At 37.5% G+C, this 12,001-nt stretch overlaps 1 protein-coding gene across 1 annotated transcript in view; it reads left to right on the top strand.

Moving 5' to 3' along the window:
• The window catches only part of SLX4IP (SLX4 interacting protein), a 79,848-nt gene that overhangs the window by 52,790 nt on the left and 15,057 nt on the right, over nucleotides 1-12,001 (top strand). The window contains exons 6-7 of the mRNA XM_056357788.1: nucleotides 8,195-8,272; nucleotides 11,002-11,090. Coding sequence (XP_056213763.1) covers nucleotides 8,195-8,272; nucleotides 11,002-11,090 — 167 coding nt within the window. The remainder of the gene's footprint in view (nucleotides 1-8,194; nucleotides 8,273-11,001; nucleotides 11,091-12,001) is intronic.

Below are 12,001 nucleotides of genomic sequence, written 5' to 3'. Positions count from 1 at the left end.
AGGTAGAGAGAAAATACAGCTTTTTAAATTGCAAACATTTTTGTGGGTTTATTTATATTTGGAAAATTTTTACAAGGCTTTACAGAAATCTGCCCAGATAGAGATGGAGGGCCAATTCCTGAAAAAGTTCTACATACTTTCTTTGCGTAAGTAGTTCAGTGAAAGCAGTTACGTGCATTTGATTCACCACTGAAAGTACTAGATCTGTTGGGTGTATTGCGCACTGAGTATTTCTATTGACTACAAAGGCACCAGTGACAGACCAAGCCTACACCAGGGAAGTTTTGCAGGTCTTGGGCCTTAATTTATTAAAAACATGTAGAAATAATTAAAAAAACCATATAGTAGTGCAGCAAATAATAAAGACTTTTACTTGAAAATAGGAGGGAAAAAAGTCCAGTGCAATCTTGAACTGTGGGCACAGTAACAGAACTTGATGTATTCCATCATCTTCAAACAGTAAGAGATGCTCTAGTGCAGAGCAAATTACGTGTATTCAGAGAGAAACATTGTACATGTGAAATATTCACTGTACAAATTCATGAAAACCAAAGTTGTTTTAAATTACAATGCTTGCTTTAGAGAGGATAGAAAGTGACAGTCTTGTATTTGTTTCAGAGTATCTTTCTCTTATTCTTTTAGTTAAAATATTTGGGGGGGGGGGGGGTTGTGTGTGTGCACATATGGGTCATGGGATATGAGCAATGCCTGTCTGTTCTTTTCTGTTATCTTCTCATGGCACATGACAGGCTCATGGTTTTTGGTCTTTTGTATAAAAGACCTTCAATGTGATACCAAATTTTGAGAAGTTCTATGTAAATGTTTTTGCACTTAGCACCTGTTACACTGATGCCAGAAACTGCGGGATACTGAGCTGCATAATTCAGGTGGTCCCTTGTAACACTGCATTCTTGAGTAAGCTAAAACGGACATTTTTTTACAACTTACTCTTGCAGTCAGTCTCCAGCTCTTTGCCCCACAGCCAGCACCTTCTTCATGGCTAGAGCTGAGTGGCACTGATCAGATTATAACAAGTATGGGTGGTTTTTTGTCTTTTTGGTGGTATCCTCTTTGCATCAGAGTTTGTGAGAGCAGAAGGAGATTGAGACTTACTTGGAAATAGAGTCTTTCAGCAGCTGACTTAACTACAGTCTATTTGCCAGCATTTAAAAAGGGGAAGTACTGAAAGATCCGTTGTGGTGACTTGCCACCTATTTGCTATGCTCCAGAATTTCCTTATATTCTGAGTTGTTATAAACCTAACAAGAGTCTGTTGTGTGAAAAGACAAAAAACTGGCACAACTTGCTTTATTCAGAGAACAGCATGAAATGCCTGCTGGTTCAAGTCCACGCATGTCCCTTAGGATTCACTTTCTTCTGAAGCGTCCTCTAGACAATAGGGTAGAATAAAAAAAAAAGGAGTCATGACCATCAACATCTACCTCTTAGCTCCACTGGGCTATCCTAACAGGAGGCCTCCAAAAAAGAAAGATAAGAACAAGAAACTACGTTTTCATGCTCATTTCAGTTCTACTGAAGATACCTGCTACTAGCTTTTGTTTCCATCTCATTCTCTCATGTTATGTCTCCAGTGGCACACTGTCAGGCTTCTCTTCACCAAACCCATAGGTTTTGTAACCATGTGATGCAATATATTCCTGACGTTGCCTAGAGACCTTGTTATTGGTAGAAGATGAAGGTCTCATCAGCTGTGGGAGCTATAGGGTTAAAACCTGTATTTCCTCTTGGGGAAGAAGTTTGGCAGAAGTTATTTCCTATTGCCGGGGGGGGAAATAAAGCCTGGAGACCTGTGAAGGTTTTGATTGACTTTATTTGAAAATCAGCAATGTAGTATCAGCACCCACAATTATGTTGTTCTGATGAACAATAAGGGGAATCAGTCATGTCTGTTAAAAGTCTGAAAGGCTTATTTCCAGATTTTGGTTGAGTCTCTGTGCTAGAAGAGACTTTGCTTTGTAGAGATTCCTGACACTTAAAATACAAACTCATCCCTTCAAGTATTTCACTGCGTCAAAGATTTCATGAAGCTCACAGATATTCTGAAGGAAAAAACTGCGGAGATAGTTAGGTTGAAATGACATATATTTTGAAAGAGACATGCTTTAAAAGGTGACTGTATGCATTCCTGAGTGCCCTGAAGTCAGGCTTGTCACCATCACAGTGTCTGCTTCATTTTAGCTAGTCTACCTTACTTTTATCGCTGTGAGGAATTCAGTGATGTAACTGGCTGACATGGCTCTTTTTAGATACAGCTGTGTCTGGCCAGTTTGGGGGAGATGCTCAGTTTGATGTGCAAATGTGGCATCAGACAGTTTTTAGCTAAGCTGCTCCTTCATGGTGATACAGCCGCTTTGAGGAGAATCTGAAGTCTGTTCTGCTGCTGACTTGTCAGACAGCCTTTACCACAGAGTTTGTTTTCCAGTTCTGTCTGCTTTTTGGCTGGTAGCAACAGATGCCTTTCTCAGCCTTTCTTTCAGCTGCCTGGCTTGTTCCAGTGGTTAAAGAAGTCCAGGCACGTGGCTTCCTCTGGAACACAGTTTATGTGTTCAAAACAGTGAGGATTCATAAATGGCTTTCAGTTCATGTCTTAAAGCCCATCACATGCAATTAATAATATGGTCATTGAGTCTGAGATCAACAAAAAGGTGAAATCAGATCTTGTCTGCTATTAGAAAACAGTTGTCTGGGATAGCAGTGCACTGGCCATTCAAAATACTGCTCTGCATTTATCTGCTTGAAGGCATGAGCAGGCGGTGCTAGCGATTCTTGCTTCTGCCTTAGGAATGGCTATAAAGAGACTGTACCTTAAGAGCGCTTTCCCAGGACTGGATCAGCCTGCCTCTCCATCTCAAGTATTAGTGAGGGGAAGACGGTCTTTTTCCTTCAGAGCTGGTGTGTTCTCAGGGTGTCCATCAAACACATTTATCATCTTGCGGCTGTATGGTCTCATACATGCTGTTCTTCTCTATTCTTTCCTCCAGAATACCCCTGACAAGCATGGTAAGAAATGCCTTATTCTGGATCTAGATTGGCCAGTATAGTTCTGATTTCAGAGAATTTCACACCTCTCCTGCTAGAGGAGAGCCCTACAACCCTACTCTTGGATTTCATAAAACAGCTCAGTCCAGTTTCACTGTTCATGGCTCATATTGTGAAGGTTTTAGACAGTGTGCTGTGCTCGCTATCAATGTTCTGATAGCAGAGAGGATTCTGCTAGGTGTATCTCATCCTGTCTTGATCAGAATTCATTTAAAGGTTGGTGTCTGCCAGTCAGGGACCCTGTTACCTGATAGGAACTACGTCTTGTCCCCAGGTCCTTGATGGAACAGATCTCTCACCTATCTGTGTTGGCAACTGGCCTATTTTCAGAAGATTTAACATATAGAAGAATAGCCTTAATACTAATAAAATTGTGAAAGGTGAAAAAAATCAGTAATCTGTTTTTGTCTATACTTGGTTTTAGCTGACGTGACTGTAAGGCATCCTGGAAAAAGACAGAGGCAAGTTACATCACTGAATTTATTTGCAGGTGTTAAGTTTGCAAGATCAGACCCTGCAGCAATACTCATTCACTCAGTACTGCACTGTCTTTTTTTTTTTTTGTCCATACTTTATGTATATAAATTTAATGGCTGAATCTTTTTTTTTCTCATGTAGTAAATATTTTTGTAAAAGTTTATGGGCTTTATTTAATGTTCATCAGTACACATTTTAATGTGTATGTGCTTGTGATTATCACTTGAAATAATAAAAGTTAAAAAAAACCCCAAAGAACTGAAGGCAGAAGGGATGGAAAGAATGGATGTCATCCTGAGCTGTTTAAGTTGTTTTGAAAGCCGCTATTTGGTGTATAAAAATTAGCACTAGGTGAAGATGCTTGTTTTCATTAACTGTGAAGTTAATATTTTGTGTGCGTGTGTCTGAGATGACACAGAAATTCTGTACCCATTCTGAACACCAGAAAAGGCTCAGGAATTCTCAAAAGCTTTTTGTCTGCTGTCCCTGGTCTATCCTAGACGTGGACTTCAACTTACATGCCAACATTTGGGTTTTGACTCTCTTCTAAATCAGAAATGGCAACCTGTTGTGGAGCACATGCTATGAATATGAACATTTGTTCTGGGGAAGTAAAGCTGCACGATTAACAGTAGGTTTAGAATAAAATGTTTGGGTTTTGTTTTGTTTACAAACAATCAGGAATTTGGATTTGGTGGTGAATAATTTTAAGTGGAGAAATGTGACTGCTAAAAAGCAGTGTAATGATATGTCTGTGGAAGCCTTTGAAGATGAAAAGCTCTATATACTGTAAACATTATTACTAGTATAGATTAATCTGTGTGGAATAATTAATCTAGCATAAGCAAAATGTAGTTGTTTTTTTTTTTAGAATGTACAGTACAGTGTTTCAGAAAGTCTAATATACCTATGTATTTACTTTTACATTGTAACATAAGATAGTCATCCTCTTGGTTTTTTAATACCTGTGCGTTGCAATGATTTATTTTGTTGTTACTTTCCGAACATAGAGGCAGTGCTAATCCATAACAACCTGTTAGAAATTGAAACATCTAGGCTGGGAGGAAAAATAGGTGGTGTTTTAAAGGTGGTATAAAAAATACTGTGTGATGAGAAATAGGCCCCTGACAGATGTGGAAATGTTTGGGGGCCGGTTGGCCTTCTTAGGCTTGTACTGTGGCTTTGGAGAAGACTTGACTGAATTTAGTTCCAGAGCCATGCAGGTGCCAGATCGTGCTGGGAAGTGAACACCTGCCAGGCTGCTCCAGATAACTCAGCAGCTCAGAGGCATTTTCCCAGGCTCTCAGATGAATGGTCCGTAATAGCCGTGGGAGAGGGCTTCCCACTGCTCCATGCTGTACCACAGCCTCTTCTTGGCAGCCCTCTGGAAGCACAAGTCAGCTTGGCTGTGACTCCTTTGGAAAACAAGTGTTGCTGGATAGTCTTACAGTAAGGAGTCAGTGTCTGATACTTCCTCCCGGTGTCGTGGGACTATGAAATATAACAAGCAGGGTAAATTACCGTTCCCTTAAAATGCAGCACTCACTGGTGCCTATTGCAGCTGAAACTGAACTGTGGCTTTTCTAGAACCACTTTTGTTCTGTCACATTTTGGGTTTTCAGTGTCTATTTATTTTATTTGGTGTGGGGGTTTGGGGTTTTTGTTTGGTGGGTTTTTTTGTTTTGTTTTGTTTTTCTTGTTTGTGTTTGAAACCTGGATCTGGTGATTTAGATACACAGTTTTGAAGTAAGAAAAACAAAACTCCAAATCACTAAACAACCATTTCACTTCTATGTTGGTAATCTACAAATGAAGCTTTGTCTATGTTGCATGATGAAGAAATTGAAGATTGGGCTCACTGGGTTTGCTGAGACTAGTATCTGTGGACTTTCTACATTAGTGGCTGCAAAATACTGTACGTCACTTGAAGTTAAAACTTCCATGGTGCACTTAAAAGGAGTTAGTGATGGATCATTTGGTACAGATTAGTTGGTCCCTCCTTCCGTATATGAATAGCAGCTTTTGGTCCTTGCTGAATAGATACTCGCCATCTTCCCTGGAGCATAATCCACAGCTTGCTCAAAGCCAGCTAGTATATAAACAACATGGATGGTGGACAAGTCGGGAATTGAGAACAGACTTAGACTCATGCTGAGTAACTGTGTAGAAAGTTTAAAAAGCTGTGATTTACATGAAGTTGTTGGATAAGAAGTTTTTCTTGCAGGGCTTAGTTTTTAGTTTCTTATTTCATGAAGTAGAATGGTGAATTGGATGATATATTTCTCTTGAAGGAAGCAGAAGGAAGATATCATGTTTTTTTGTAGTTCTGCAGTAACTCTGGCAACTTTAAAACTAGGGAAGTTTTGTAAACTCCAGCTGACTATGGATTAAATCAAATGGCACATACAAGAGGGTTTCAAAACATTTGATGAGCATAGCTGTGTGGTACTTTAAAAATATAAGTATCGTGAATGTAATGCATCTTAAAATGTTCTTACAGTTACCAGTAAGTAACAACAAATAATCAGTTCATGCTTTTTCAGCATAGTAGTAAATAATCATGGTAACTAAAATTATTTTCTGGTGTTAGTCCCTCTAGGCTGAGCTTATTAGCTCAGGTGCAACTCCCTGTGAAGGCTTTGTAAGACTTTCAGACTTGAGCTGACACTGCAAAAATAGCGTAGAGATGTCCTGACCTCTTATGTAATTATTTATTTTGTTGGATTTGAGGTAGATGTTCTCTTCCAGAGAACAGTAGCTAACTGAATCAAGGGCCTTTAAGAGGAATTGAAACTTTGTTCAGGCCATTAGTCAATCAGATATGATTAAACATTTAAACTCCCAGAGAATACCAAGATAGCAAGAAAAATAAACAAATATACGTGTCACTGATTCATAAAGAATTTCAGGAAAGAAGTATTGTGCTTTTCCTGTGAAAAGCAAAAGATTCACACCTTTTTAAGTTCCTCTAGAGAAGATTACATTAGGAATATCTCAGACAAATGGAGGTAGAAAGACTCTTTAGTATTTACTCTGTTTGAAGTTTTCTTTGCAACGTTGTACTTTCAGGAATGTTACTTTTTCAGCATTATGGAGGTCACAGTGGAAGGTGCTGTTATCACACTAATAACTTATTTATATACAGGGCAAATTCTTTGATTTGGCTAACCCTGCTAACAATGTTAAAGAATTGTGGATGCCAAACTGGAAATAGCTAAAAGTAATTTTCTTTAATTGTGCTCGTAAATAATAAAGCTGGTGGATTACATCCAAACTTTTCTCTAGCGCTCATCATTTTTAAGGGATGGTTCAACTTGTCCCATCTTGACTTGATCTCTTAAGGGAAGTCAAATTTTAGGTATCTTCCTGAGGAGAAGGAAAAAAGATGGGTGATAAATTTCAAAGGGATTGATTGTGATCAATAACTATAGCTCTTAATGAGAGGTGATGCTAAACAGTGCTCAGTGGTGAGCTCCAGGAGTTGCTGTACAAATAGGAGAGTTGTAAACTCTGCAGGAGAGGACATGCATTTTGGAGCTTATACTTATAAATAAGCATGCCTTGGCACTTGCTCAGTAGAGATTAAGACTGGAACAAACAAGCTTTCCTTCTTTTTAAATAGTTATGTTAGAAGAACGGCAGTAGCAGTTAATTTTATAACTTTCCTGTTGTAATTGCACCTAGGGTTTCTGTACTGGCTTGGAAGCAGCAATAATTTAAGTCTGGTAAAACCCATCAGAGTTAGGGGAAGTGAAATACCACTAACCCTCTTTTGCACATTCATTTTAGTGAGGTATACAGAGAGACTATGGAGGAGGAGTCACAGATGCTAACTTCTTTCAATTTCAGCAGGAGTTAGTTGCTAAATAGCTTTATAAATCAAGTCCTAACTGATTTACCCAGGGTCATTTGGAAATTAAAGTGGAACAAAAGTAAAAGCTGATTTCTTTAGCCATAGTCTAATAGTCTCTTCGCTGCAATATAATCCTTTCTGTCCTTTTCTTATGCTCCTGGTGCATGAGGATTTCTGTCATTCTCAGGAATAGAAACAGAAGAAACCTCTGCGTATGTTACAGGTGTCTGCTGGGTCAGCTACGCCTATAGGTACTGAGGAGTTTAAATGCATGCATTTCTCACTTAATTCAGTGGAATTGTAGATAATTAGCACCTTTCGTGTTTGTTTGTTTGGTGGTTTTTTGTTATAGCCAGCATTCCTTCTATCAGCTTTGAGTATGTTACCTTTCCCTAGAATGCAGGTAGGTAAATGGTCATCTGTAATGTTCTTGTAGAATATGCACAAAACCACCATAGTGAATAGGACTCTAGCCTACCGGTCTAGTGACCATGACATGAGGCTGTTAAGCGGATGACACCTCTGATCAATCAATCAAATTTAATTTATTTCTGTGGTTGAATACCAGAACTTGGTGTTTAGTAATTAATGTAGATTTTTTTCCCCTGTTTCAGATACTAATTTCTTGAAAATTCAGTATGAACAGTTTCTTTTGAAAAATATTCCTTTAAAGTTACATTTTCTTGTTTTCTTGAGCTGCTGCTGCTTTCTCTCAATCCTGTCTTCACAGATGTGCAACACTTTGAGACCAGAATGCCCAAGATACCCTGACACTTATTGTTATCCCTTTGTTTTATGTTGCAGCCAACAGTTTTCACATTACTGCCTACTTTATGAAGAGATGGGTTAATCTCCGTTGTGCTGTAGGGAAACATTATCGTGGTAAGAAATAATTTTCTTACATCGTTACATCGTTACATAGAATTTTGCATTTCTGGGAGGGGAAAAAAGGGAACATAAACTAATACTTTGTCAGATTTTGTTCTACTTAATCAACATTTCTTTCAGAGCTTGGTTTTCGGTTTTTTTCCAGAGAATGTTTCTTAAAACCAAGAAATTGTTTTTAAAAAAAAAAAAAAGGCAAGTGTTTTTTAACATATGATGGGGTGTTTTTTTAAACTTAATTTTAAATTTGTATATACCTTGCCCCAGGCTAATCAGCTAAGCCACACCAAATTCTGTAAGTACGATGAGACTCAGCATTTTACTGAGTCTCTGCAGGGTGAATCAACCAGAGGTTGCAGTATGAATCACTTCATTATTGCTCATGTGTCTTGTGACATCAACTGTACGCTACAAGTGTATGCAAGAAAAGGCTTTTATTCACCTCAGTGCTATAAAATCTTTACGTAGGTGATGTCACTGGACCAGATCTTTTTTTCATGTTTTCTCAAGCCAAGATGCTCTGTAAGGAAGTGATTTTGTGCCCTTTGTGTTAACCTTTTCATAATAAAAGAAGCAAAATAAATCAATTAAGTGCCCTTAAAAATATTGAATGCTTGAATAGATATTTTTAAAGAATTTCTTATTTTTATAGTAATTCATCAGATTCATACATGTTTAAATCTCTCTTCAAATGCCAGCTAGTTGTTTTCTAAGGCTATATTGGTAGAAGAGATAGGAGTGTTGATCTTAAATATTTTATCAATTTGTTCTCACAGCTTCCTAGAAGAATAGCTGGAATAGAATAGAAGAGTGTCTGCATTGGTATCTCAACATTGGTTTCTGTGTGTTAAATTTGAAATTCTTGTAAGCAGCAATGAATACCTAAAGATATTTTCACTTTGTTAGCCAACAAGTGGGATTGTTATAAAATGTAACAATAAAAATGTCTAACTGGAATGAACTTGCCTTACTAGTGCTACCAAAAAGAGAGTCTCTGATGCTGCAGTCAAAATTTGGCTTCCACATGAAGTTCCTAACAAATAAAAAACACTTCTTTTTGCTTGGTTTTGCTCCCAATAAATAGCAAAATAAGCATATATCCTAAAAAAAATAAGTAAATAATAGAATTTGGCACCAGTGTTTCTTTTCTGTAAGATACCCCTAGTACTCTGCATACAAAACCCAGACATTGAGCCTAATCGGTGATGCTCACTCAACGACTAAAGTAAATTTGTCTAAGAGGCTATTACTGGAACCCCACATAAAACATTCAGTCCTTGCAACAGTTGTCCAGTTTTTGTTTTGTAACCCATTTGGAAGATGCCTGTAGACTGCTTGCAGTTTGAAAGCCGTTGTACTAGACCTTTGTGGGTGGCTTTTCAGGTCTTGAGGATACAAGCAGAAAAAGAATAGTCTGGACATAAGGCACAGCGTGACTACTTCCTTGGACACAATTTTGTGTTGCAGAGTTGTTATTTCTGAGAGAGTTATGAAAGACTTTATTCATTATCAAGTCATGGTAGCTTGACAAGCTATTGTGCCAATACAGCTGCATCAGAAGTCTCTGTGTATGCTTTTTCAACCAATGGCAAATGCAAGGTAATCTGTTTCAACATCCCCATCTTTCATTGTAATGACTCTAGAAGAGTCGCTGTTGGTATGCACTCACAGAGGTTTGTCAGATACTAATGGAGATACGCTGTTGGTGAAGAAGCAGTACCTTGTAGAGAGGCGGTCATCCATATGGGTGACCTGATCATCACTGACAAATTGTTCACATCATGCCTGTGCTCAATTCATCGTGAGAAGACATTCTACCAGAAAAAAAAAAAAATCTATGAGCAAAACCTCATGTTTTTTTCTGCATGTCTTGTCTCTTTCTTGACCCAGAAAATAGGGTGTTATGGTTTGCTTTTCAAGTATAGCAACCATTAAAAATTAGTAACTCTCTTTTTATAAAACCAAACCAGAACAAAACCCAACACAGAAAAAAATCTGAGCTGAAAATATGAAGGTAGTGATCTGAAAATAGTCTGAGATGTAAAATAACACAATATCCAGCTACGCTCTTTTCATAGCATTGCTAGGTACTGAATAAAGCTTTGTCTGGTCTATTCTATTCTGATAACCCTTCAGTTTTTAATCCTTTGTAAATGGAGAAACTTTGTTGTGTTCATAACAAACCATGTAATCTTGAGTGAAATGTGACTTGGTAGTAGTTAACTAGTTTGTTTGATGACTTCAAAAATCACTGTAGTCAGACTTTGAAACACTTAACCTTATGCTGAGTTTTTATGCCAAGTCCTGATTGAATATGTTGTGCTGTATTATAAACATAATTTACAGCTTTTGTGATGGAAAGACTCATCACCAGAAGAGCACAAAAGAAATCATCATTAAGTAGTTTGTCTGTTGGTTCTGTCTGGCATGTTTGTCCAGGGGTGCAGGTGGACTAATTTGCAGCCATGGCTATCCTCTTGGGAACTAAACTTACTCTGACTTAATTGATTTTTTTTTTTAAATGGTTTAAAAAAGCAGAACAAAAGGAGGGATGCAGTGTTGAAGAGGGTAGGTAAGAAACTAGTGGAGTGTATGAAGTGAGTTAGAGTGCAACTCAAAAAATAAATTATGTTGTTCACTAAAAACAGGTATGTATGTTGTCATTGTGTGTGTTTTTGAATATGGTTGTAATTTTTATAATCTTCTTTTCAATTATTTTTGTATAGAGCTACGTGTGTTTCCAGACAGGCTTATAGTTTGTGTCAGTAAACTGGAATCTAATCCAAGTGCCTGGACATATGAAAATGGCATATTGGTATGTACAAAACTTTTACATAAATTTTCTGGTGTATTTTATAATTAAGATTAATTTTTATATATAGAGGTAGTTATTAACCTATTTGTGACTGTCATCTTGGGAACCAAGAAGTCATATTAACAGTTGGGTGAAAGTATTCAAAAGGACATACTGAAGTGAGTGAAGGGAACTCTTGAAGCTCAGGTTTTCTGAGCCATATGAGGCTCAGAGAAGGTGACCATGTATTTAGAAAGCTAGGTATGATTTTAGCACCTTGATTGAAGGATTTTTTTGTTGTTTCTGTTTTATCCTTGTAACATTTTACTTTCCAAAATTGTAACGAGGTAGGTTTTAATATCCATGAGTTTCTTGTGTGTTTTCTTAGCATTTGTTCCGCAAAACAACTGAAATAGATCAGTGCTAGCCCTGCTGGGAAAAAAACCTCCCCAAACATTTATGGAGAAAAAGGCACTGGTGTGTAGTTAAATAGCATAAACAATTCTACTTAAATATTTCATCCTGAAGGCTTTATCGGGGTCAAAGGCTTATAAATTTTATGCCACATTTAACTGCTGATTGTCTCAGGAGTGCTCACATTGACCCAGGTGGCCTGCTCTATGGCAGGCAGTCTCTTCTGTGCTCACAGTAAGAGTCAGAATTACATGCTGAGGTCTATATATATATATTAGTAGTTTATCTTAAACATAGTAAAGTATATTTGACCCATGAAGAAAAAGTTTTTCTTCTAGTCATTCAACTTAATATTTTTTAATATCAAGCAGAGTGCTTTTATTTATTATACTAAATGCAGATTTTATTATCTTGATTTTTAGATTGACAAGTATCCTTAAATGTTAGAGGATCAAGCAAATGTTTTTTTCCCCTCAGAAAAAATCTTAACTGCTTTAGAAATACTTTGCTGTTTTGAA

The sequence above is a fragment of the Falco biarmicus genome, chromosome 12, assembly GCF_023638135.1.
Source record: "Falco biarmicus isolate bFalBia1 chromosome 12, bFalBia1.pri, whole genome shotgun sequence".
NCBI classification, from domain to species: Eukaryota; Metazoa; Chordata; class Aves; order Falconiformes; family Falconidae; genus Falco; species Falco biarmicus.
Note: the sequence above shows the minus strand (reverse complement) of the source record. Positions and strands in the feature narration are given on the sequence as shown.